Source organism: Tachypleus tridentatus, chromosome 13, assembly GCF_004210375.1.
Source record: "Tachypleus tridentatus isolate NWPU-2018 chromosome 13, ASM421037v1, whole genome shotgun sequence".
Taxonomy (NCBI): Eukaryota; Metazoa; Arthropoda; class Merostomata; order Xiphosura; family Limulidae; genus Tachypleus; species Tachypleus tridentatus.
This window is the reverse complement of record NC_134837.1, coordinates 224,376,923-224,404,199: the sequence shown is the minus strand read 5'-3', so window position 1 is coordinate 224,404,199 and position 27,277 is coordinate 224,376,923. Positions and strand designations below refer to the sequence as shown.

General features: G+C 33.7%; 1 protein-coding gene and 1 long non-coding RNA gene across 7 annotated transcripts in view; one reads left to right on the top strand and one right to left on the bottom strand.

Annotated features, from left to right (window-relative positions):
- Positions 1 to 27,277, top strand: part of LOC143238524 (uncharacterized) — a 62,585-nt gene that overhangs the window by 3,265 nt on the left and 32,043 nt on the right. For 2 of the 4 annotated variants that reach the window (XR_013020623.1, XR_013020625.1), the window contains exons 2-3: positions 23,447 to 23,499; positions 23,603 to 23,764. This is a non-coding gene — a long non-coding RNA (uncharacterized LOC143238524). Of the gene's footprint in view, positions 1 to 23,446; positions 23,765 to 27,277 lie in introns of all 4 variants that reach the window. The other 2 variants (XR_013020622.1, XR_013020624.1) reach the window with 2 other exon arrangements.
- On the bottom strand, positions 1 to 27,277 carry LOC143238522 (uncharacterized). Of its 3 annotated transcripts, XM_076478815.1 has the most exons (5): positions 27,006 to 27,083; positions 24,960 to 25,023; positions 10,981 to 11,308; positions 2,309 to 2,540; positions 1 to 2,132 (listed from the first exon to the last, which is right to left on the bottom strand). In XM_076478815.1, exons 3-5 carry the CDS (start codon positions 11,222 to 11,224, stop codon positions 131 to 133), a joined length of 2,478 nt encoding a protein of 825 aa, XP_076334930.1. In that variant the 5' UTR covers positions 11,225 to 11,308; positions 24,960 to 25,023; positions 27,006 to 27,083; the 3' UTR covers positions 1 to 130. The 3 variants fall into 3 exon arrangements, with proteins under 3 accessions (XP_076334930.1, XP_076334931.1, XP_076334929.1); XM_076478816.1 differs by lacking the exon at positions 24,960 to 25,023 and having other exon boundaries at positions 27,002 to 27,277; XM_076478814.1 differs by lacking the exon at positions 24,960 to 25,023 and having other exon boundaries at positions 27,006 to 27,277.

The following is a 27,277-nucleotide window of genomic DNA, read 5'->3' as shown; positions in this document are numbered from 1 at the left end:
TGTTCTCAAGTACCTTTTAAATTTATTATATGAACTTCTTGAATTTCACATATTAAAACTGTTTTAGTTTATTACTAAGATGTACTGTCTTTGCTTCTAGTGGAGGTGAAGTTTGCAAAGTATTGATTACTCATTTCATTGCTATATATCCATTTTCATCTGGTTGATCTTGACGTCTGCTATTAGACCAAGAATCGGTGTGTTTACTTTTGGCTGTATAAAGGTATGTGACCTTGTAATTTTCAACTAATGGAAGCATGTAACAATAGTCCTGATTAGCTACAAGACTTGAATAATTTGAAAATCCACCAATAGGCTCACCTGGACCCTCTGGAGATGAGACAAATTGATTCATTTTAACTGTTGGAAGATTGTGAAAGATATTAGACTGTGTTTTAACAAAGACTTCTGAAGAATTCTTGTCTAGCATATGCTTGTGAGCTTTGTTTGACAGTGTTCCACAGGAGGGCCAATTTTGGTTTTGAAGAAATTTACCTAAATCTTTATGCTTTGGTTCCAGACAGTCTAACTCTGATAAAAGGGATGGCACCAATTGAATTTGTTGGACTTTAGGTGAAGTGTTAAAACGTGGACGAAAATAAAAAGGCCAAGAATTTTCTTTACAAAGCTCTCTCTCCTGTGCCTCTTGTGATTTGCATTTGTTTGAGGCATGCACAGAATTATAACTTGGCAGCATTGAAAATTGTAAATTGTTACATTGACACTTTTCAACTGCTGAACTTATATCTCCCTCTGAAAAATGATTTTTGAATGATAACAACTTAAAGTGATCTTTTTCTAGATGGTGAATGTTTGATTTTCCATTTCCATTACTGTCTGATGTACCTTTTCTTTTTTTATGAGTGTCTAGTTTTATTTTGTTGGGCAAAATGTTACATTTAGGAATTGTTGCATTCATCATAGCTTCTTCCATTTCAGTTTTGGAACTGTTGCCCCAAATAGATTCTGGAACAATAACTTCTTGACAAAATGAAATGCCATTTCCTGTATTTGAGCAATCATTTCTAGAAATTACCTTGGGTGGTAGAGGAGGTTTTTCAATATCAACATTATCTTTATCTGATAGTCTGTTGAACAGCTCTTCTCTCAATTCTTCTAGGTCCTCATAAATTCCCTCTTTTGCAATGCTAGGACGTTTTGATGATAACCCTGATCCAATTTCTGCATATGTGTGAGAACTTTGGGAAACTAAAGACGTCCTTCTAGACCAGTCTGGGTCTACAAAAGCAGATGTTGTCAAGAAGCTCTGATTTTCTTCTAAAGATGACTCTGAAAGTGCTCTTTGTAGTTCATTTGATGGGAAAGAATATCTGCTGTGATTAAGAAAAATGTTTTCATATGACCTCTGTCTCTTAAGTTCACAATAAACTTTAAATTTTTCTGTAAAATACTTATTTTGGATGTTGGTATTGAGATTATATGTTGGATGTGTAATATTCATTTTGGTTTTAGAATTTCCATATAGAAAATTGTTTGTGTTTTGTTGTTCTTTACTAAATAAATCAGCTATTCCCAGCTGACTATTTGTTGCTTTGATGTCATGAAAAATATTTTTCATTAAAACATCTTCTGATGACTCGTGAAAGATATCTTCTGGTATAACTGGTATAGAAGAAATACTAGAGGACTCACTGCTGTAATCCTCATTATCATAATGTTCACTTAGAAGTGAAGTTAAACTGCAGTTCAAGATTTCTGGAAATTTTTGTTCAGTTGTGTGATTAGAAGAAAGGCTCCAACCTAGTTGATCTGAGCAACCTGAAATTCCAGAATCTGAGTATGTTGACAGAGATATCCAAGATAATGTGTTAGGTCTGTCCTTACTGTGGGTTCTCAAACTGTTTTCCTTAAAGGTGTGGTCAGTAGGTGTGAGTGACTTGTTGAAAATAAAATTAGGACAATCTAAAATGCTGCGTGTTACAGAATTGGGTCTCCTGTAGTAATCTTCAGCTTCCCATGTTTGAACTATTCCTTGAAGATCTTGACTGTCTTTTGTTTTCTCTGTGATTGATCTTTCCAATTGTTGCTGAATAACAGTATTAACTTTTTGAAGAATCTCTTTCGCTTGAGTACTGTAGAAAAACATTCGACCACTACCAGTGGAACTTTCTCTAAAAGTGTTACAGTATAACTTAATTAGTCATAAAATAATAATAATTAGTATTAGGTCTCAATTAGTAAAATACTGTGAAAAGGTTAGTAAGCAAATCTATCATATAAATGTACATTTTAGATGATACAACTCTTCACAATTTGATAACTTTTCCACAAAAAAGGTTCTACTTACTTGTTCATATCTATGGAAAATATTTTCCCTGTGTCATCTTTCTGTCCTTGATCCACCAGTGCAAAGCGATGTAAGGTGTTAAAGTACCATTCCTGGATCACATCACCTGTTTTTGGATTTGTCAACACAAGCTTTTTGTCAGTGACTGCAAGATAACCAAAGGCTCCAAGTAGGCCTGCTCTGTGTGCATACTCATCATCAATGACTGATACTTCATATTTGGTCGATAGAGCTGAAATAGAATAAAGAAAGAACATTAGATTAACTGAAAAGGATTTAATTGTCAGAAGTTAATATTAATTCTTAAATACTAGTTTTACTGGGTTTTTTTCAAAAATTATACTTGATAATATTGCAGTGGTCTGATGAAGCTGGATCTTGTCATGTTTGAAAGCCACAAAATTGGAACTAATTGAATATTTCTGATTTATTTACCAATATTAAATTAAGCAATAAAATTACATGAACCAATGATATCACACAATACTATTTATCAATGCTTTTGACAGTTATTGTGAAAATGAACAAATATAATTATATTGGAAAACTGTACAAAACATTTTAACAATATTACAGATACTTAAATAACTTGAACTGTACTATCTTTAAATTGTGTACCTTTAGCATTGTTATTTTGTATTATAAATTTACTTTCAAGATTACTTTGATTAATTATTAGTGTCTATGTACATGCCTGTATTTTCATTTTGGTATGCTTTAAACTGATATTGTTACTTTTCCTGAATGTTCTTAACTTTCATTATCAGACCTTAGAAATTGTTATTCATAACTATAAGTAAAGGGAATGGATTTTATCTGAGAGCTCTGGACTGGTTTACTTTTTAAAGGAGTCTAGTAGTAAAAATGTGTAATTTAAATATTGGATATGCAATTTGGAGGAGAAGGTTGAGATTATTCCAAATAGAAGCAATAAATAAAAAGAAGGACAAACTGTGGGAAGTAGCAAAAGGATTTGAAAGGAACTCAGCTTTTGCTTGTGAAAGATTCAGTAGTTACTAATAGTTGTTAGAAACAGTATCATTATGGCTAGCAATAGAGAATCTAATTGTATTAAGGAGATGAGAGACTGAGAGAGAGAAGACAGACAAAAATGGAAGTATAAAGAGGAGAATTATAAAAATATTATAATTAGAAGTAATTCTTTAATATGGAGGGTATACAGAATAGGCTGTGGTGCAAAGAAGCAGCAAAAAAAGTTGCATTAATCTATTCAGGTACAGTAGTAAAAAATATAACTCACAGAGCAAGTGACATACTAGTGATGCCATCTTTATAGTGAAAATAGGGGCTAATGATATATGAAAGGGTAAGTCAGAAGAGATAACTGATGAGCATAAGAAATTGATAAATCCTTTTTATAGAAAAGAACTTGAATAATTTAAGTCTTTCAGGTCTATTACTAATATTTAACTGTGGGGTTTAAATTATAAGTAGGTCATTAAAGCTAAAATGTTAGATTAAGGTTATGAAAGCACTTTCTTAGCTATTTCAAAGCCATTAATCCTGGGTCTCAGCTTGTGAATTATTTATCTATTCAGAATTTTTTATCATCATTTGTCCAATCAAAATGGACAATAATGTCACATTTTGCTGGTCCCAGGGCATTTTCAAATACATCTGGCTTAATAGGGGATCTTAGATTAGCATGATCTTTTACTTGCATTAACAATTTTCTTTCATGAGAACTGATATAATCTTGGTGACAGCAAAAAGAATAAAATTATTAACTACAAATCCTGGCTGTAAAATTCTATCATTAAATCTAAAATAAAACATAGGCGACAATTAGTTTTAAATACGCATCTCAACTGCATTTGTGGATACACTCTTCTAATTACATTTTAAACTGATTTGTTATAATGAACACCTTTGACAACAGAATACTTAGAAGACTTAAGTATACATGATGTTCTAATACTTAGCTTATTTATTTATTATTCAGGAATGCTGAAAGATTACATTTAACATTTAAAAAAGTAAATTGCATATCATTTTTCTCTATGACTGTAAATGTTTAAAATTCTTTCATTGACTAAAAATTCATAGCTCTTTAGTTTTTTCACTATATACAGTGTAATAAAACTGGAACATTTAATTTTGACATTACCCAAAAACCAGTTACTTAAATCTTTTTCAAGACAGGCCATGGAGGCACTTAAGTTATTGGAGAACCAAGTACGTTGTTTGGATTTTGTACACTTGACTTTACAAGTTACAAAATACAATATTCTTTTTATGATTGTTTGTTTGCTGGAGGTTAAGCACAAAACTACACAACAGGCTATCTATTCTGTGTTTGCTACAAGTATTGAAGCCTGGTTTTTACTTCTAAAGATTAAAGAAAAATAACATTAAGTTGAACAGTTCAAGCAACAGTTAGGTAGAAATTCATTCATATAAATACATGATAATGCTATTTTCAATCATTTGGATTTATGTTGAAAAGAGTTTTTGCTCATGGTTTGAAATTTAACACTCATTATAAGCATAAGTTTGAGAATAACTTTCTACAGTTTGGATAGTACTTGTAGCTGTTGTCATATCAACATACTTGGTTAAACCTAATCAATGTTGTTATAGAATACTGGTACTCAGATCATTATCATAGCTGTTATTGCTTTAAATAATTTTAAGCGTGATTATAAAAGAAAGCTGTTAATTTAAGTCCTGAGGTTTTACAGTTTTAAATAGTTTAAGTAAAAATGAAAGTGTTCTCATTTCAAGTCTCATAAAGAAACAGCATTGTAATATTAGAAAAAGACAAATGTATAAATAAAGCTGAAGATATTTTAATGGAAGTTAAGTTGTAAAGAAAACCAATGAAATTTAAGAACTAAAATATTCTTAAAGAAAGATGGTATTTTAACATTAGAAGAACAGGTAATCATTCAGAATGTTTTTATGTACTACCAAAAATTCATAAAAAAGGATATCTGTTGTGACCTATACTTTTTAATATTGGAATGTATAAACATACTTTAGCTGGTTTTTCAGTCAAATTTCTGAAGACATTTACCACCAGTAATGGACCTTAGAGGATATCATTAAATTATTTCATGAAATACAGCAGTTAAGTCTGAAGGCTAACACTTCTAAAAACGTTTTAATCCTCGTTGTGGGCACAGCACAAATAGCACAATGTATAGCTTTGTGCATTACAACTAATAATAGCAGATGAAGTTTTATAGTTACATGCATTGTGCTAATTTTGGTGTTTTATCATTATATAAGAATATACATTTAAAAAAGATCATACAGTAGGGCTAGTTTGGTTTACAACAATATTTTCAATAATTTGACTTCCTAAATCAGTTTTTCTGAATTTAATGAACTTAGCCACTCTTGAATTTCACTTTCTTTTGAAAGGAAATCTTTATAGTTGGATTGATGGTGTTGCTATGGCTACAAGATTGGCACCTTGTGCTTTCAAGAAAAATGATGGTTACAAAAATGCCCATAGATATGTTGATGATAATTTATCATCTTTAATAATTCTGATCAAGCTTCCCAATTTCTTCAATATTTGCATGGTAGACATTAGAATATAATGGTTAGAAAGACAATAAACTTTCATTACTTTAAATGTTAGTCACAATAATGGTAACTTAAAATGTGAAATTAACCAAGAAGTTGCAGTTTTGGTTCTGTACTTTAATGTTGGAAATTTTATTCCTAATTTGTTATTAGAAAGGTGTATCCACAGGTAAGGTTGAAATATGTGTTTAAAACTAATTGTTGCCTGCAATTTTTATCCTTTAACTTTTTTTTTTTTTAATTAGTATTGTTATTTTTATAGATGAGGAAACAGATGTGGGTATGATGTATCTAGATTTTTCAGAAAGCACTTTAAGAGGTGCCACATAAAAAGCTTGTTCAAAATTATTCATAGGTATGGAAGAAAGCAGTGTTGTTATATATGTAGTTTAGTCAAACTGTATTAATATGACAAGTGGAGAACTTCAATAGACTATGTAAATTTGCTGATGATATTAAAGTTTTGGGTGATTCTGACTGTAAGCATTATTTGGTGAGTTGGCCAAATAAGTGGTAGATGGCTATTAATTAGGCAAAGTAATACATGTAGTATATCGTAATCTGAAGTATGAATATAATTATGTTGGGAAAACCTTTAACAGTTTTAAATTATATACATAAGAATAAAATTGAGGTGTACTAAGTTTTTTATCATAGCAACAGAGATTGAACTGTCAGAAATAGTTCACAAGAAGGCCACTATAATGATTCTTGGAATGAAGAGATTGTTGTACAAGGACCAGATAACATTTGTGTAAGTGTTCTCTCAAAGAAACAAAAGAGAAGATTGGAGTGAATGTAACTGAGGTGCTTAATATTAAGGAAATTGACTGTGTTCTTGCATCATCTGTTTTTTTTCCTTTGGTAGAATAATATAACTAGTGGACATAAATATAAATTTTGGCAAAGTAAGAGTCATCTTTAGCTAAGAAAGCTTTGTTTCTAATTGGATAGCTGATCGTTTGAATGGGTTACCTTCAAATGTGGTGCATGCAGTTAACTTAAATAGTTTCAGGGAAGGCTTGAAAGATATTTGAATAATAAGGGTAGGCTTTAGTTTAGTTCAGTAGTTGGGACTATAGAAAAGGACAAAATGCTCTCTGTACTAACGAAGTGTCTTTTATTAGCTTTTGTATTTTACACAAGTTGGCTCAGTGTATTACAATAGTTAATATAAATTGCATATCAATTAGGGACACATATTTGAGAAACTAGATGTAAATCTAGAAACTATTGTAATCCTTCATGTATGTATGCAAAATATTTTGCCTATATATTATGTGGTTTGCTCTACAAAATGTTCCATATACCTATACTGAATTTACAACTACCTTGTCCTTTAAGGAGTAAATAAGTAAATGATGTTTTGAAAACAAAATATTCCTAAATACTAGTGTGTGTGTGTGTGTATATATATATATATATATTAAGAGCACATACACTTTTTAATGTACAGTCGTATGAAAAAATTAGGACACCCTATGAAAGCCTGTGTATGTTTATAACAATTTTTGATAAATGGATATATAAACTCAATTGTAACAATACTGAGAGATTAAAGTAATATAACTAAACAATTAAAACTGAAGAAAAGACTTTTCAAGATCTACTGTAAAATGTAATTCTAAAAAAATGCATATTCTAACTGAGGAAAAAGTTAGGACATTCCCACATTTATACCCACTTAAAATGGCTCAACTCCCACACAGGTGTATTACACCAGGTGCACATGATTAGAAGATCATTACTCAGCATTGTGAATGAGGCTTGCTTGCTTGCAGACATTTAATTTGGTGTGATCCTGACTGTTGAAGTGAGAGTAAGCAACATGGTGAGAGCAAAAGAGCTGTCTGAGGCCTTCAGAAAGAAAATTGTAGCAGCTTATGAATCTAGTAAGGGATTTAAAAAGATCTCAAAAGATTTTGAAATCAGCCATTCCACTGTCTGGAAAATAGTCAACATGCCCAGGTCTGGTTGTCCAAGCAAGTTCACTGTGAGAGCAGACTGCAAGATGCTTAAAGAGGTCTCCAAAGACCCTAAAATGTCATCATGAGACCTACAGCAGGCTCTGGCTACTGTTGATGTGAAAGTGCATGCCTCTACAATCAGAAAAAGACTGCACAAGTTTAACTTGCATGGGAGGTGTGCAAGGAGGAAACCTTTGCTCTCTAAGAGAAACATCAAGGACAGACTAAGTTTGCCAGAGAGAATGTAGACAAAGACCAGGACTTCTGGAATAATGTTCTTTGGACAGATGAGTCCAAAACTGAATTATTTTGACACCAGAACAGAGGACATGTTTGGCATAAACCAAATACAGCATTCCAGGAAAAGAACCTCATACCAACTGTGAAGCATGGAGGTGGAAGTGTCATGGTTTGGGGCTGCTTTGCTACAACAGGACCTGGACAGCTCACAATCATAGAATCCATCATGAATTCTACTGTGTATCAGATGGTGCTTGAGGAACATGTGAGTCCATCTGTAAGAAAATTAAAGCTGAAGTAGAACTGGACCCTGCAACACAACAATGACCCAAAACATACCAGTAAATCCACCAAGGACTGGCTGAAAACTAAGAAATGGAGAGTCCTGGAATGGCTGAGTTAAAGCCCAGATCTTTATTCCATTGAGATGCTGTGTGGTGACTTGAAACAGGCTGTACATGCAAGAAACCCCTCAAACATCTCACAGCTGAAAGAATTCTGCATTGAGGAGTGAAGCATACTTTCTTCAGACCAATGTCAGAGACTGGTAGATGGCTACAAGAAGTATCTCACTGCAATTATCTCAGCCAAAGGGGGTAACACTAGCGATAAGGGGGTAGGGTGTCCTAACTTTTTTCTCAGTTAGAATATGCATTTTTGTAGAATTACATTTACAGAAGATCTTGAAAAGTCTTTTCTTCAGTTTTAATTGTTTAATTATATTCCTATAATCTCCCAGTATTGTTAAACTTGAGATCAAATATCTATATATCCAACATTGTTACAAAACACACAGGCTTTCATAGGGTGTCCTAATTTTTCATTGTGACTGTAAATGAATGCCACTTTTTTTTAAATTTCAACTCGGGCAGTATTAAAATGTAGTATGCAGGCATACCATGTGTTTATATCTTCTTATTTTAATGTAGAATTTTTCAAAATCTGTCATTTATTCTAAATATATGCAGTTTTCATATAAGACTTGGTGCAGAAAGTCATTAAGTTGTTTTTGTTCCAGCTACATTTGTTCATTTATTATTTGATATTACCTGCTCTGTTCATTGTGGGTATTGTTGTAACACTGTAGATTTAGAACAGGTTAGATAAGTTCACTGCCTGGTCAAGTGATATGTCGAGGTTACAGCTTATTCTATATTAAATGAGAATAACCAATTATGTAGTTTGCAATAGTCACTATGGGTAAAACTGAAGTTTCTTTTCAAGCTAAAATCATTAGATTTAAGCAGTTTGTGTAGCATCTTTGGAGAATAATCTTTTTTTAAAACTAATTCACAAGTTTAGTAAAAGATCTTCATCTTGCATCCAGTGCAAGTATGCAATTATTTTGTGTCTTTATAAAGTGGACCCACCTAAAAATACTGTAATAGCCCATGCTACAGGGATAATGAAATTATACAGTTTTATCACATCAGCAGTTTGTATTTCTATTAACAACAAAGCAATAATTATAAAAGCACAACTGAATTTAGCACTTAACACAAAAGTTTACACAAAGAATAACCTTAAATGTCATTGCACAACAATGTGTGTGTGTGTGTTTATATTTGTAACACTGGTTGTATGCACTATTAAGGCTCATTGCACATACACTCACTCACACACACAAATTTTGGAATACCGCTTTTAATAGTTATAAACAACAACAACTGAAAGAGAGTATGCATGCCATTATGAAAACTGTGATTATTGACTACTAGTGACTGAAGATGAAATGATCAGATAGATTTGATTCCTTTAATAACATTTAGTATTTCACTGTGTCCAACCATCCCATGTAAAAAAAACAACAACAAAATTACAGTAACTGTCATGGACCAGCTGAAAATTAGTTCAAAAGTTACATAAAGAGGAAAACGCTTTTTCTTTGGTACTTGGAACTCAAACTGTGTATGATGAATGGCTGGAAGCATGCAGTAGCCTAATGAATCATTTCTCCATTTTAATTTACTGTGGTAGAGTGAAAAAAATAATTTGAGGCATTTAGCCTTTTTTATACTGTTCACACAATGCAGGCTTCTAAAAGTGGTGCAATAAGTGTTAAAAACGTTTTTGTGGCAGAAATTGGGTATTTTTATAGCTTTAGAAAGGTAAAATTTTCAACTATTTTATTGCCCATTCCCTAATGCTACTTTTCCACTATGATAAACAAGGGATTTTTTATTGTAATAGTGCTAAATATCTCGTGCATATTAGAATTGGTTTGAAAGATACAGCAATCTCATTGGCTATCTTCTTGGTCAACATAACTAATAGATCTCAGTCTAATTAGGAATCTATGGAATTAGTTTGAACATTGCATTCCTTATGGTTATCCTCAGTTGAGACCTGAGAACTATTCCTCTATGAATGAATTGCAATTAAAGAAGGTACAGCTTGTCATTTCATAGAATCTATAACACACATAGCAAAGTCTAAGTTTTTGTCATGGTGAAGAGTGGTTGAGCACATGGGAATCCCATTAAAGAGGGGTTTTTGATATAAAGTAATTGTATAATTACTTGACATGTTTGCAAGTATACTGAACAATCATCATAAAGTTCAATGGGTCTTTATTTTTCAGGATATTTAAGTTTATCCTTGAAGAAGAAAGGCCCATGTTTCAAAAGCACTTTGGTTGAAGAATTTCATATCTTTGTATTAAATTGATTTCTTCAATCTACGTGTTTTCCTAACATCATGTTTATAAAGTTTGGCTTATTTTTAGGTAAATATTCCACCACAAAACAATTAAAGGTAATTAAATCTTAGAAAACAAAAAATATTAATTTAAAACAATATTTGTCATAGTTTCTTTAACCATCTTGATTTAACTAAGCTCTGAAAAGAATAAAGCAATGAAAATGTCAACCTAAAGGAAACCAATTAATTTTACAGACAAATTTTACACACCTGCTTCTAATTCAAATATAGGTGAGTGTGGCCACAGAGATGCCCTTAAGGTAGCCATCCATGTTTGACTTTCAGTTTCACTATTTCCAGCTAAGTGAAGTAGAGGTTTATCATGTTTGGACACAACGAAAGCATATTTATGGGTTCGAGAGTGACATCTGAACACTACAGTATCCTCTGATGTTAGTTCTAAGTACAAGTTAGACTTCTCTGATGTGCCGTGAATCCATGGGCCTGCCACCATTAACACCTGAATATAAACTTTTAGAGATTCTTTATCTTCAGGTTGTAAACTGGAACTAAGTCGCACCAATCGATGTCGCCAAGGCTATAAATTGTGATTTATACACGTATTAAAAAGGAAGAAATTTGTAGAATCTTCAATTACTATAATTAAATGTAGCAACAATGATTCAAATCTCAACTATTAAGATAAATGAATCTAAATGCATCACTAGAGTTTACATTTTCTGCAATAATAGCATTACTACTACTATGGTATTAGTAAAAAAAAAGTAATAGAGTACATTAAAGTGTTTATCTACACAAGTGATGTATGTGAAATATGTTGGACTCTTCCACTGCAGTAGCCTTCATCAGTAAACAAAATTGATGAATTTTATCTGTTTTATTTCAAATACATACATGTATAACAGTTTATTTCAGAATTCATTTGGTAGAAAATCAGAAATTTCTAAATGCCGAAGGAGCCTCAGAAGTAGAGTAAGTATTCAGTGGTATACATACACACACATTTATTACTCACATAAGAGTAAGTATATTCAGTGATATACATACAGTCATGTGAAAAAGTTAGGACACCCTATGAAAGCCTGTGTATATTTGTAATATTTTTGGATATATAGATATTTGATTTCAATTTTAACAATACTGATAGATTATAGGAATATAACTAAACAATTACAACTGAAGAAAAGACTTTTCAAGATCTTCTGTAAATGTAATGCTACAAAATTGCATATTCTAACTGAGGAAAAAGTTAGGACACCCTACCCCCTAATAGCTAGTGTTACCCCCTTTGGCTGAAATAACTGCAGTGAGATACTTCTTGTAGCCATCCACCAGGCTCTGACATCAGTCTGAAGAGAGTTTGCCCCATTCCTCAATGCAGAATTCATTCAGCTGTGAGATGTTTGAGGGGTTTCTTGCATGTACAGCCTGTTTCAAGTCACCACACAGCATCTCAATGGGATTAAGATCTGGGCTTTAACTCAGCCATTCCAGGACTCTCCATTTCTTAGTTTTCAGCCAGTCCTTGGTGGATTTACTGGTATGTTTTGGGTCATTGTCGTGTTGCAGAGTCCAGTTCCGCTTCAGCTTTAATTTTATTACAGATGGACTCGCATGTTCCTCAAGCACCCTCTGATACACAATAGAATTCATGATGGATTCTATGATTGTGAGCTGTCCAGGTCCTGCTGCAGCAAAGCAGCCCCAAACCATGACACTTCCACCTCCATGCTTCACAGTTGGTATGAGGTTCTTTTCCTGGAATACTGTATTTGGTTTACACCAAACATGTCCTCTGTTCTGGTGTTCAAATAATTCAATTTTGGACTCATCTGTCCAAAGAACATTATTCCAGAAGTCCTGGTCTTTGTCTACATTCTCTCTGGCAAACTTCAGTCTGGCCTTGATGTTTCTCTTAGAGAGCAAAGGTTTCCTCCTTGCACACCTCCCATGCGAGTTAAACTTGTGCAGTCTCTTTCTGATTGTAGAGGCATGCACTTTCACACCAACAGTACCCAGAGCCTGCTGTAGGTCCTGTGATGACATTTTAGGGTGTTTGGAGACCTCTTTTTGCATCTTGCAGTCTGCTCTCGGGGTGAACTTGCTTGGATGACCAGACCTGGGCATGTTGGCAGCTGTTTTGAAAGCCATCCACTTGTTGACTATTTTCCAGACAGTGGAATGGCTAATTTCAAAATCTTTTGAGATATTTTTAAATCCCTTACCAGACTCATAAGCTTCTACAATTTTCTTTTTGAAGGCCTCAGACAGCTCTTTTGCACTCATTTTGAATTTATTCACAACAAAGAAAACAGGACAGAAAGGCAAGACGTGAAATATAAACAAGGAAAAAAAAACATTAATATGTACAAAAGAAAAAAACATGAAATATATACAAACATGAATATTTACAAATGAAAAAAACCCAACAAGAAAAAACACAAGCTAGAGTGGAGGCACCATTGCACAAAGGGGTGAGACGTCTGGCTGCCAGAAATGGTAAAATGTTCCACAACCCAGGCGCTGATAATATGCCTCCAGATGGAGTAACAGCCGATATCTGGCCCTGCCCAGTATTGAAAAGTATGACCCTGGAGCCTGCTCGAAGACCCAGTTGTTCCGAGCAAGCCAGATGACGTACTTGAAGATGGTAATAGTGTACTGAAAGGTAGAGGCCAGGTGGCTGGGAACAGGGACAGGTACAGGATGGTCTCCGCCGAGAGCGACTGGACCTGGAAAAGGCCCGCAACCCTTTCCCAGATCTCGGCCGATGTCGGACAGAGGACTAACCTGTGCAAGACAGACTCCACCTGGGTGTGACATATGGGACACAACTCAATTGTACTTCATCCGTGATGTAATGGAACAAGCCCCTGAGAAGCACCAGATTTTGTTAGATACTTCTGCCCCGCACGCCACAAGTCTGAGTACAGCAGACCAACGAAGGCATTACCACACCCAAACGGGCACACAGGACCTTAGAAATGATCTTTGCATCGACGTTCAGGAGAGAAATGGGTCGCCACGAGGAAAGATCTTCAGACTGGCTGGGGTCCTTACAGATAAGTGTAATTAGCACGTCTAGCGTTCCCGGCGGCAGAGACCCCGCAGCCAGACAGTTGTCAAAAAGTCGGACAAAGGAGGGCAAAAACCGAGTAATGTCGTCCTACAACCCCTCGTCCACGGGTGAAGCCGAAAACAAACGGCGATAATAGCCGAGGCACGGGTCCAGAATGTCGGAGATGTCAGATGACGATTGACCATTCTCCAACACCAGACTGGAGATGTGTCTGGTCTTAGCCATCTCCCGTGCCTTGCACAACGGAATTCTGGTGGCACTTCTGGGATCGAGTGACTCGATAATACTAGAGACGCTCGCCGCACAGAACGGTTTGGAATAATCTAAATCAATTTCCCGACGGAGTGTCTCAATGTTCGAGAGAACGCAGCGATCCGTCAGTCCGCCACGAAGCAAGGCAGCCAAGGTGTCCTCCTTGCCCTGCAAGGCCAGGCGGCGGGCCCGTAAAAGCCGCATACCAGCTTTCCTCAGCAAGGAGGCACAGGCTTCCTTGACACCCGCCCACCAAGACCCGGTGACAGACTCGACAGAACAGAGCTCCAGAACAATGGCAAGCAAAGCGTCTCCCAACCTCATCCTCGGCAAGGAGGGAGACGTTGAGCTTCCACACACCAGGGCCCCGAAAAACGGGGACAAAATCCCGGAATGTGGTGAGAAACGCCAGATGGTCAGACACGTAAAAATCTGGGCGGGCGAGACGCGATCCTCCTCAGGGGACCGCGACACACCCTCCCCGGACAAGCGCCCCCTCGAGGACCCCACCCATAGTCACTGCAGACAATGCAGGAGGAGGAGCTGTCGCCCCCGCCCTCTTCGCCCTTACCCTTTTGGGGCCACGCAACCGACGGCGGCCCCACAGCCACCATGGCATATGTCGCCACACGCCTCGGGCATCGCGAGGGCATGTGGCCACCACTACAAATACTGTATGATACTGCATGTATCTTCAACATGTCCATACACCAGACATATCCCGCATTGCGGGGACTGGCACTGTGCCAGAAGGTGGCCCTCCAGGTCACAGTGGCGATACAGACAACGCATGCCCGGGTAATTACACGTCACTCGGAAACCATTTACTACACTGAAGTTAGGGACCGGCGTCCGCATGTCCATATAGTCACGCCTGTTCCCTGTGCACACCTTGGGTCGATACTGCTGCGCCTCGTGTTCGATTTTGCGTATAGTCCCATACGCTGACAATACGTCCTTGACGACGTCATGGGACATTTCATGAGGGGCCGACCAGAGGGTGATCAACGTAATGTTTTGCCTGGCCGGCTCAACAGGCACATGCTGGTCCCCCAAGGAAAAGTCTCCCTGGTCCAACAAGCGACGTTCACGGCGTCTATAACCGCCGAAGGTAGCGTGGCCGCGGGCACCACGAAGCGGATAGACCGCGGCCGAATAGAGTATGGCCGATGGCCATACAGACCTACACTGCACAGCATACACACACTCACGAAACGGCTGCCAAACAGCGCCGACACAACACAACGACTCGAAGTGATGCACACTCTCACTTCAACAGTCAGGAGCACAACAAACGAAATATCTGAGGTTTAAATAGGGCAAGCCTCATTCAAAATGCTGAGTAACGATCTTCTAATCATGTGCACCTGGTGTGATACACCTGTGTGTGAGTTGAGCCATTTTATGTGGGAATAAATGTGGGGGTGTCCCAACTTTTTCTTCAGTTAGAATATGCATTTTTGTAGAATTACTTTTACAGAAGATCTTGAAAAGTCGTTTCTTTAGTTTTAATTGTTTAGTTATATTCCTATAATCTCTCAGTATTGTTAAAATTGCAATTACATATCTATATATCCAAAAATGTTACAAAACTACACAGGCTTTCATAGGGTGTCCTAACTTTTTCACATGACTGTACATATATATATTCATTGTTCATATATATGTCATCTAAGTCAGTGGTTCCTGACATTTTCCTCCTGCATAGCCCCCAGTCAGATGTTTGATTCAGTGGCATGCCCCCGAGGTTTATAATTTATTAACAAAACGTAAGAATGGTTTATGTTTAAAATAAAAATATAAAGAAATAATTTGAGGATGAGTGAACAATATGGTAATTTTGGATGTTGGTTAATGAAATATGTTTGTAACTCACAAAGTCCATCTCTCAGTTTTGGTGTATGGGGTCATTTTCTTGTTAATGCTTTTCAAAGGTCTCTGTGTTGTGTTGGTTATCACTGGTTAAGAGTTAGAGTCACAAAAAATAGTAACAATGATGATATCCAATTAATGAATCAATGCATTCTAATCATTATAAATTAGCTATATTGCAGAGCTAATGTTTGGTTTTCATTTACATGAGTGATCATAAATTAACAATATTTATTATATAAGTTATGCTATCAAAGTTATTTCTGTAAACAGAGATAATTTGTAGTAAAAGTATTGTCTCTCAAAATCTTATATAGTCAAGGACTTGCTCAAGTATGTAAGATGCTTAAAGAATCAACAGACCTATTATTACATATTTTTTGACAAGTTGTTTGTCACTGTTGCCTCTTATTTTTATTCTTTACAAGGATTCAGTTGTATATGTAAACAAGGAGTCCTACACCAAACATTCAATAATTTTTTTTTCATCATGACATGTTAAATGTGAAACAATTAAGGTAGGTGGTTCATTCTGATAGAAACCCCATATAAAGTTTAGGTAATGCAACAGATTAAAAACAATTAACACCATGTTTAAAACTCAGATGCATGTGGTGTCTCAAAGTCCATCCTCATGGCCATTGTAATAGTTATAACTGTTTTTTTTTTTTAGTTAGTTTTTAGAAAAATGAAAATATTTATAATGGATGAGTAGAGTGTGTATACAAGGGGATAGCATGCAATTTGAATAATTGCTAAAATAAAAGGTTACAGTGGATTTTTCCTATGAGTACAGAACTTTGAGACATTCTGTATTTGTCTCAAGCCATATAAGATATTTTGTTTTAGGAAATAAATCCTGGATTTTATCATCATAAATCCATAAACTTACCACTGATCTTAAAATGGTTAAGAGTGATAAAGTTGTTTATCAATTATTTCTTAAAGTATCTCATAGTCATGTTTTGTGGATTGTTGAACACTAAGAACTATCTTTCTAATAATGAAATAATTCATTCAGTTATTTCTCTCATGTAAGTTTGAGACTGAATAAATATATATATATATATATATATATATATGCATGTTTGTTTATTTTTAGGGCAATATAATTTTTACTTTTTATAATAATTTCAGACAGTCACAAAATTAAAAATATTTGCTAGAGTTGTTTTTATGTCAAAACTTGTAGTGAAACTAGATGGATATGAAATTCACTGTTGCATTGAATTAAGATATTTGTACAAGTTAATATTTAAAATGATGTTACTTCTTCAAAGCAATTAATTATATTTCTTTCATTACCATATGAATTTATGGAAGCCCTCGTTGGCTCAGCAGTAAGTATGAAAACATTTGCTAAAAACCAGGTTTTGATACCTGTGGTAGGCAGAACACAGCTTGCTTATCATGTAGTTTTTTGTTTAACAACAAACAAATAAAACAATCATGTATCTCAGAATGGCTGGTATGGGTATTAAAACTTTCATTGATAAGGAGAGAACAATGTTTCAACCTTCCTAGATCATCTTAACCTGAAGATGATCTAGGAAGGTTTGATTGTTCTCTCCATATCAAGTGTTGATACCCATACTAGTCATTCTGAGACACATTTTTATTTCAAGTTAAGTTTCTGGTCATCAAGAAATAAAACAATTAATATAAAACATTGTAAAAATATTTTAGATTATTGTATATTTGAATTTCACATTGAAATGTAATGGAACAGAAGTAAGATATAAAATTGGTTTAAATCAAGGTAAAATTGTTTTGATAATGCAAGAAAAAGAGATTTTAAGATTTGTGGTGTGAAACCCACCTGAAGTAACAATGTATCTCAAGATGGCTGGTATGGGTATTAAAACTTTTATTAAAATAAAGTAGAGAACAATATTTTGAAGGCTGAAATGTTGTTTTATACTTTATTTTCATAAAAGTTTTAATACCCATACTGGCTGTTTGAGATACAGATTTTAAGATTAATAATTGTCACATATATTCGGATTTATTTGAATAACAAATGATGAAACACTTTCAAGCACTATTCTTCAGGACAAAATTAAGGGTAGGTGTGTGGTCTATTTAATCTCCACCTGTTACCACTACTGCTCACCTACTACTTTAGGGGCTACTTGGATTATTTCAATTACACTACTCTTTCATGTTATTTTCCAATGTCATGTCTTCATGCAAGTGTTGATGATTATGACTATTAATTTTTTTCAGTTCCAGATGTTCTTCAACAATTTTGTGTAGTTATTCAAGGCTCCTAATCATTTTGAGAATGTATCAAACATGTGTATTTTTTTTATTTCCTTTGCTTATCTTTCCTTCTATCTTATTGTTTGTTACTATGTGCTGCTTGCTTTTGTTCATCACATGGTCTATGAACTCAGCTTGTCTCTTTTTTTATCGTTTAGATAATGTTGTTGTTGTATAGTTTGTACCAGTTCTTGTTCATTACTTTTCTTCCTAGTCCATGCTACTTGCAGCATTCTTCTTCAGAACCATGTTTTGGTTACTTCAAGTTTTCTCTCTACTTGTATACATAAATATATGTTTGATGTAACATTATTAGTTATTTTTCCTTACTCCTACTGGTATATTTTTGTTTGTCAGTATAGCTTTGTTAATTTGTAAGATATTCATATTCTTCTTTTATCCCCTTCTTTGCATTACTGTCTGATATTATTGATGAGCCTAGATTGTTAAAACGGTGAATTTTATTTTTGTCCCACCAATTGTAATTATACATTTTATGATATTATTTCAGTTCTCTTGTTGTTGAATGTTAGTACTTTTGTCTTACATTCACCAGTAACTCTACTTAACATTTCTTGAAGCTCTTTTTTTCACTTTTAGCAGTTAACACTATCATTTGCATATAAATCTAGTTGTTGATGTTGTGTCCTCTAACTTTAAGTCCTATTTTCTAATCCTCTGAAATCATTTTTCATTATTGATGGTCCTTCCATATTTCTCTGTATTATTGATTTTTACTTCTGCCATCACCATCAGTAATATGCAAAGAACATTAAAAGGGCAGAGGCTAATTGACAGGATAGGCACTTTTCAAATATAACAAGGCATGACCTTCGAGGGTGGTGGAATGGGAGTTCAGGAGGATTATGGTGCCAATGGTACATAAAGAGTAATCATTCATGTGTTTTTGTACTTTTGTGCATTTTGCATGACTCAGAAAAGGGTACTTTGAGATATAAAAGTAGAAAGGCAGAGACTCAATTCCACCCATCCACTAGCTTGTACAAGTCATTGATGTATTAATGTATTCTGGCCATCTTTCTAAGACTTTTGGTTTTTCATAACAATGCTTATGCTCCTCCATTTAAAGAGCATGACATTTTTCCAGTCACGTCTCTTATCCTTTTATGCATGCTTTTTATGTCTTGTTTATATTTAAACATAATTTCAGTATATTGTGTTATAAGCCATTCTTTCTTTGCTTATTGCATTTAACTCTGTCTCCTTGTCAACTTTTTTATACTTTTATTATTAGCCTTTGCTTGTCGTCTTCTTGCCACCATGTCTTTCTTCTTTGTTAAACATTTATTTCTACATTTTTCTTTTCTTTTCTTTTTTTGCAGTGGTTTCTTGTGTTTACTTAGAGATTGAAACTTTTGATTGTTCTCATTGAGATTCTAATTGTTTTATATTTCACAAAACAAGTACATGGTTTGAACCTATTTTTACTTCTGCCATCATCATCAAATAAGTGGTTTGAACTACTTTTCCTTTTATGATTGTCAGATTATAATAGGTCCATATCTAAATAAGCTTTTACTGCTTATGTTTTTTCAGTTTCACTTGAAATGTATCACATACTAGTATGTGATCACTTTTACATTTAACACTTCAATACATTTCTGAACCTCTTGTTTATTACAATGTAATAAATGTTATTTCTAGTACAATCACCTGGGCTTTTCTGTGTTCACAAACTCCTTTAATACTACTGGAACCATGTATTTCCAATTGTCATCTCTTGGGTATTTGCCTATTTTATCATACTTCCCCTTTTATATTTCTGGTCCTATGATATCATTTACTAAACCTTTTTCAACAATTATATTTAAGCTTTCTTTTATAATTATAATGTTTAGATTTACAATAAGATTGACTTATTCTAGTTCTGAATAAGATATTTCATGATCTTCTTGTGGTCAATGTGTTGTTGATGCATAAAACTGTATGATGTTGACACTAATTGGCATATTCTTTAATTTCAGAAACAAAATTCGATTGGAGATAGTCCAGTATTCTAGTATATATTTTACTCTACCTTGATTCAAGGTTACATCAACTCCCCTTTCATGCTTATCTCTGCCAAAGAATATGATTTTGTTTGTTTTGTTATTAATCCTGCTCCAGCTCATGTCAGTTATTCCCAGTATTTTTATTTTTAAACTTTACATTTCTTGTTCCATACTAACAATTTTCTTTTTGAAACATCTTTCTTATATTTTATGTCACTATTTTAATTTTGGTGTTAATGGAAACGGTAGCTTTATGAAACTGGTTATCACCTGTTGCAACTAACAGCACATCCTTTACACTGCTACATTTATGATCTTCATGACAAACACAATGGTGTTTTTCCATTAGGTTTATTTAAGTTTTACTCCAGCATGGCCAGTTGATCAGGGCATTCAACTTATAATCCTAGGGTTGCAAGTTTGAATCCCCGTTACACCAAACAGTGGGTGGGTAATGACAAACTGCCTTCCCTCTATTCTTTCACTGCTAAATTAAGGATGGCTAGTGTGGATAGCCCTTGTGTGGCTTTATGCAAAATTTGAAACAAACAAACCATTACTGCCGTTAAATATGATGTCATGTTACAAAAAATTAATGATAGCTCCAAAAGTTGTTATCAGAGGACGTGTCATTAGGGGCGCATTGCTAGGCAACCATGATGTATGATCACGTAATAATTCCATAAGTATATGGTATAACATACAGTTATCATGTCAATATTTAATCATTAATTCACTTAAAATTAAATTATCATTAAAATGGACAGTAAATGTTAATTCATTTGTTCTATCTAACAAAGGATGTTAAACATTAATTAATTAAATAATTTATAATTAGTTAATTAAGTCACTTACAATTAATCATCCTTGTATAGCTTTGTGTGAAATTCAGAAAACAAATTAATAAACCTTCTTTTCTTGTCACATTACTCATATTCCATGGTGTGGTTGGAGTTTGTTGGTGGTGTTTTTTTTTAATGAATATGCTACACTAGCAAGCTAGCTCAATTGAGAAAACAACAATTTATAATAGAAGGTACCATAGGAGGCATATCAGGGTTAATTCAAAATTATGTCTAAAGGGATTGAATTGAACAATAAATGCCAAGTTATTTATTTTATTGCTTATTTAAAAGGACCAACTTCATTTACATTAAGCAATCTTCCGATCGAGAACAATAACAGCTATCAGACATTAGTAGCTACTCTATCAAACAGAATTGGAGTGTCACAAGACATTAATAAAATTTGCTGAAATTGTGGAAAGACTTGTTCAGTTATCTTATTTTGATGTTCCACATGAAATAATGGATTTGTTGGCATATAGCATATTCATAAATGCTGCAGTAAATGGGGATATTTAAGTTAGGCTAAAGCAAGGTAGGTGCACATCTTTAAAGTAAGTTTTCCAATTTGTCAATGGAATTTTAATCAGTTAAAGCCACAGTTAAACAACTGAAGATACTCTTTAGGGACAATGAATGTATTGCAGAATATAATGTGAAAATATCAATTCTATCTAGAAGAATTTGAAGGATTAGTTAGACAACTGATTACTCACAATGAATAAAGTAAACCATAGGACAGAAGTGGTTTCAATTGCACATGAAAAGAACGTATAACTCAGAATTGCAGACAAAATTGTTTAGGAAAGAAAAACCACTAACAGAAGATGATAGGAAAATGTTACTGGCATGAAAAACGAACATTCTATTTGAGACTGTGATGAATCAACTGTTAACAATAAACAAAGGATATAATATCTTGGGAATGAGATTACTTTAACTGTCCTGTAACTTACTGTATGCTACTCAATCATTAAAACATCAGAGAATTAAATTTTAGTAACAAGTATGGAAACAAAATTAGAAAACCAATCTATAAGGCAACAGAGCAGAATCTAGAAAAAAAATAGTAGTATAAATCACAGGTCACCATAATTGTCTTCAGAAATATTCTGGCAGGAGAACATAAAAATGATTAGTTTTAGAGAAGACCACCAAAAGTAAATCTACCTGCTAAAAAGTTACCTTTTTTTAATTACAAAACTCCAAGTTTAATGTACTGTGGTTTTCTTTGAGTAATAGAAGTGTTAAAGGATACCACAATTCATAGAGGGGCAGTATAGTAAGCTATGATTTTTAATTTAGACAGGTCTTTTTGGGGGTGGAACTAAAAGTAGTTTTTATATCACATGATGAGCATGTAGCTTAATGACTAGAGCTTTCTGGAAAGTGTAGGAAATGAGCTAAATTATACAAACTAGCCTGTTGATGAAATAGTTCACACTTATTGGGATTCAGCTTAACGTTCTCTTTCCTCAAACAATACAGAAATTTCCTTAGCTTATCATAAACAATATCAAAGATCTTCTCGTGTTATTACGCCATTTAAGTAGATGAATACAACATCCCACCATAGTTTCGAGAGATCACATTACACTAATTGTTCAAATGTAACAGGTACATCACATAATTTAAGAGGTAACATAATAAATTGCCACGATTCATTTCGTGCAGTAAAAGTTGTATTTTCTATAGTTGTTTTTTGACTTGCAGTATCCAAGGGTCTTAACCATTTTGTTTCAGATGAATCATCTATAGTGGAGTTAATCCTTAGCATTCAATGTAAAATTATTCTTGATAAGTCCTGGTATGATGATTTCACTTCTTTGTGGTATAGTAACTGCCATTTTTGTTATCAATGAAAACTTTGCCTCTACCTTATAGTGTATATATGGATTTCCTCTTCAAAGACTGTGAAGCTTTTTGAAGCTAATCTCATATTTCACACATTTTTCCACTTGAAGTTAGTTCTAATTATTCACTATTTCTTAGTGTCAATTACTGCACATTATATGGTGTGTAGAAGCTTTCTACAGTAAGTGTATCTTTTACCATTTATTTTGCTGGAGCTATAACATGTCAATTTACCAGCCTTTATTACCAAATTGGGTTAAACAGGTGTAGCTGTAGAACCAGCATCAGTCAACATACTGCAGTGCTTTAAGTCAATATATCCATTGGCTAATGGATTGGTTCCTTTAAATAATGAGCTTATCAACTTATCTGGGGCAGATGAAATAATATAAACCGAATATTTTCTCACAATTTCACTTAATTACTTTTTCCAATGCCTTTGTTTTTTCTGGTTTGGTAGTACTCAAAGATTCATTAACAGCTGATGATTCTTCACAGCCATTTTCTCAGATTTCTAATAGTTCTTTTTTTTTTTTCAGAGAACCATTGGGAGGAAGTTTTTTTCCCTGCAGGCTTTTGTCTACTGTTCCTGGTAATATATTCAGATAAAGTCTAAAGCATGATTATGTGTGTGTGTGTTTATGTGTGTGTATTTATATATATTGAATTAATAAAAAAAGAAGTATGTTTGTCAGTCTATAAGGTGCAATTGCCCCCTACTCTGTGCACACCGATGTCTCTAAGGTTATCTGGCTCAGACTTGGAAGGCTCTTTCAGTAGAATGAGAAATAATATTCTAAATGAGAAGGGCTAATAGAAAAACCACCACTTTCTCTGTTATGGAGGCTCCAGTAGAGGTAAGAAGCTAGGGATTCCCTTGCTCATGTATATTGTTATTTCTTTAAAATTTGTTTTATATATCACACTGTATATACTTTGTATAGATGTAAATAAGTGTACATTTCCTTTATCATAATTTATACATGTGTCATATATGTGTTGTATATAATGTGAACACTTTTATACATATGTATAGAATTAATTAATGGTTATTTTATGTGATGTTTTTATGGTTGGTTTGTATTTTTTTTAAAAGGGCTATTTTTTGTGTTGTGTATTTTAGTTTTTATCCAATATTTGTTACTAAAGGGCTAAGTTTTGGACTTTTTGTTTTATATTTTACAAAACTCCAAATTTTATATTTATTTAAATTCTATAACCACAGCATACAGATTCACCTTGTGTACTGTCACTGATATAAATTCAAAATAATTTTCTTTTTTTTACCATCCTACAATTACAAACAAATCGACTTTTTCATTTTTTAAACTCGCTAATTAATATGTAGATGTTTTCAAAAATTCCATCCATGTTGTATTGAACATGTGTTCATAACATAAAAAGTCCCTTGTTACTCACAAAGATAAGTCATAGAGTTTAAGTATCATATTAAAATAAACGTGGAAAGGTTTTTGTATTATATTGCATAGTGTAAAGAAGGCTACACTCTAATCTTTTCCACTAGAAAGTAAGGTAATGCTTCAGGGATACAAAATCTTTTGTTTTGTAATGAGAATCAGTCATGTGAGTGATGTTTCATCCTTATATAAAAAAACAAAAACACACACACACACACACACAAATCGGTATTATCGTTTTCCTGTATAAGTGTCATGTATTCTCAGTCTGGAACAAATTATTGGGAGTAACATTGTTCTGATTAATGCAGATAGTGATGTAATGTACAAAAAGAAATCTAATAAAGATAGCAAAATACATTTGTTCTTAAAAGTTTTGACTGTTGTTTTTGAGCATTTGAATAAAGATTGTTTCAATGTATGGTATATTGCACTCAGTCTTCTCTGTTCCTTACTCTGTCAAGGTTAAAATAATTCAGATTTTATCCCATAAAAGAACTTATGACAAACTTGGTTATTCCTATCCAGTTACTCTCTGAGATGGTTTAAATCTGAAAATACCACAAAAGTATAGAAATGAAGTTTTTTTAATATACACACAGATAGTGTGTGTGTTTTTTTATAGCAAACTTACCTCAGGCTATCTGCTTTATCCAGCAAGGGGAATCGAACCCCTGAAAGAGTCTCTTACTGCTGTCCTTCGAGGGACCAGACAGAAAGTGAGAGAGTTAGATCCAGAAGATTATTTGATGACAACAACAATGTAGAAACTGATCATTAAGCTAGAAATAACTTCCTAATTGAAACACTATACTCTTAGATATTTCATTTACTGCCAACAAGCATGCGTCATTCTACAAACAAAATTATAATTTTAATTGCAGAGTATCAAACATTAAATTTTAGTAGTATAAGTTCTTAAACTTATCACTCCCCGACAGATTTTTAATTATACTCATTAGTAAATTACTCGAAACTACTTTATACCACAATCGTATTTATGGTGATAACCAAGAAAATATTTGTACTCAGATTAATTCTTTAATTTTGCCAGTTTGTCAATCAAAAACGAGAACAAGCCAGTTATAAACATACATTAGATTCCAAACAACAACAGCAAGGAATTTAAGAATCATTTACAAACTGCAATGCATTTTTGTTTAACGTCATCTGCTGTTATTTTCGAAGTCGAGAATATCATTTTTTCTACAATAAAGCATGTAAGAAACTTAAGTCGGATCAACTAAGGTACCACCCTGAACTGGACAAAATATGTTATCTAGATTTTGAAAACTTAATGCATCAATTTTCAAAACTAAAAAAAATATTGAAAGAAAACAGTTTTATCAGTAATTGTAACACTGTAAAATACTTCTGGCATATTTCACCGTTATTTTTTAATGGTTCATGTAGTTATTATTATTGAAGAACGTCTGTTGTTATTTTTTACATTTCCTTTTTTTTTGTTGTTGTTTTTGAAAAACTTTTGTGGATATCGGAAGGATTTAGACGTTTCTACGATGTCTTTTACTCCTCAGAAAGTAAATGTGTTTTTAACTTTGTTGCCAAAATTTATTTGTTTTGTCATCAATAGCGCGAAGCTGCACAATATGCAACTAAGATTCAAAACTAGATATTCAAAGTGAAAACTACACAGGCGAACTGTTGGGCTAGTGGAAACTATTTATACAATTAAAAATCATTCGAATTCAAAGGACCCTGCATTTCGAACAACAAATATCCAGTATTTTAAAGTGATACAATAATGACAATTTTATTTACAATTACTTAACTTCATGTACAATCCTCCTTTAAAACAGAGAACAGTTGTGGGTGAGCACCGTATATATTTTATTTAAGTAACAGCATTATCGACGTCATTTCTAAATCCTAACACAAAAATTATAACTCTTCAGTTTCAAATTTATAAAGTGGGTAAATTAATGACACAATATAACAATTATATTTTTATTATATATTCAGTATTGAAGAAGCTACTAAGATCTATAACTCTATTGTGCTCAGCAGGGCCAGGTGGTTAAGACACTCGACTCGTAATCTGAGGATCGTGAGTTCGAATCCCCGTCATACCACACATGCTCTTTCAGGTGTGGGGACGTTATATTGTACGGTCAATCCCACTATTCGTTGGTAAAAGAGTTGGCGGTGGGTGGTGATGACTGACTGTCTTCCCTCTAGTCTTACACTGCAAAATTAGGGATGGCTAGTGCAGGTAGCCCGCGTGTAGCTTTGCACGAAATTCAAAAAACCAAACAAGCTATAACTATTGTAGTTGAAACCCGTATTATAAATACACCATGATTATAATTCACTACATTGTATTTTAGCTTGATTTAACGACATGTATTGTTTCCATAATTACCTTTGCATTTGTTGCAGTATTTTTTTTATTAGTTATTGTTACGTTTTAGATTGATGAGAACCACAAAAGTGGAGTTAGCAACTTGTTTACTATATTTATTGATATGAAAATGAAAACTGAACAATTCGTGTTTTTTTATCGTTGTCAAATTTTACATTAACATTTCCATTATATATTTATGTTACCTTTTTTGTTTAATTTTCGATAGGCGTTTCGGGCTTTTATATTTGGACTTTTATATTGCAGTTTTCCTACTTCTTGCACTTATTTACATTCTATCGTTACTAACTTACTTACTTTGAAAGGAGTAAATCCACGGTCTTTAGCAGGGATCTTAACATCCAAGTAACCTTCACGAATCATCATTGCCAAGTCTATTCTGTCAACTACTTTGTTTTCTTGAATTGGAATTTAACTGATACGTTAGAACAAATAAATATTTTCATCTAACATTGATCACACCGAACAATGTTATTCTACAATTATCACCAACCTTTGAGCGAAAGATACAGTTTTGTTAAATTATCAAAAATGCACAAAGCACCTATTGTTTTCAGTTTACTTCATCG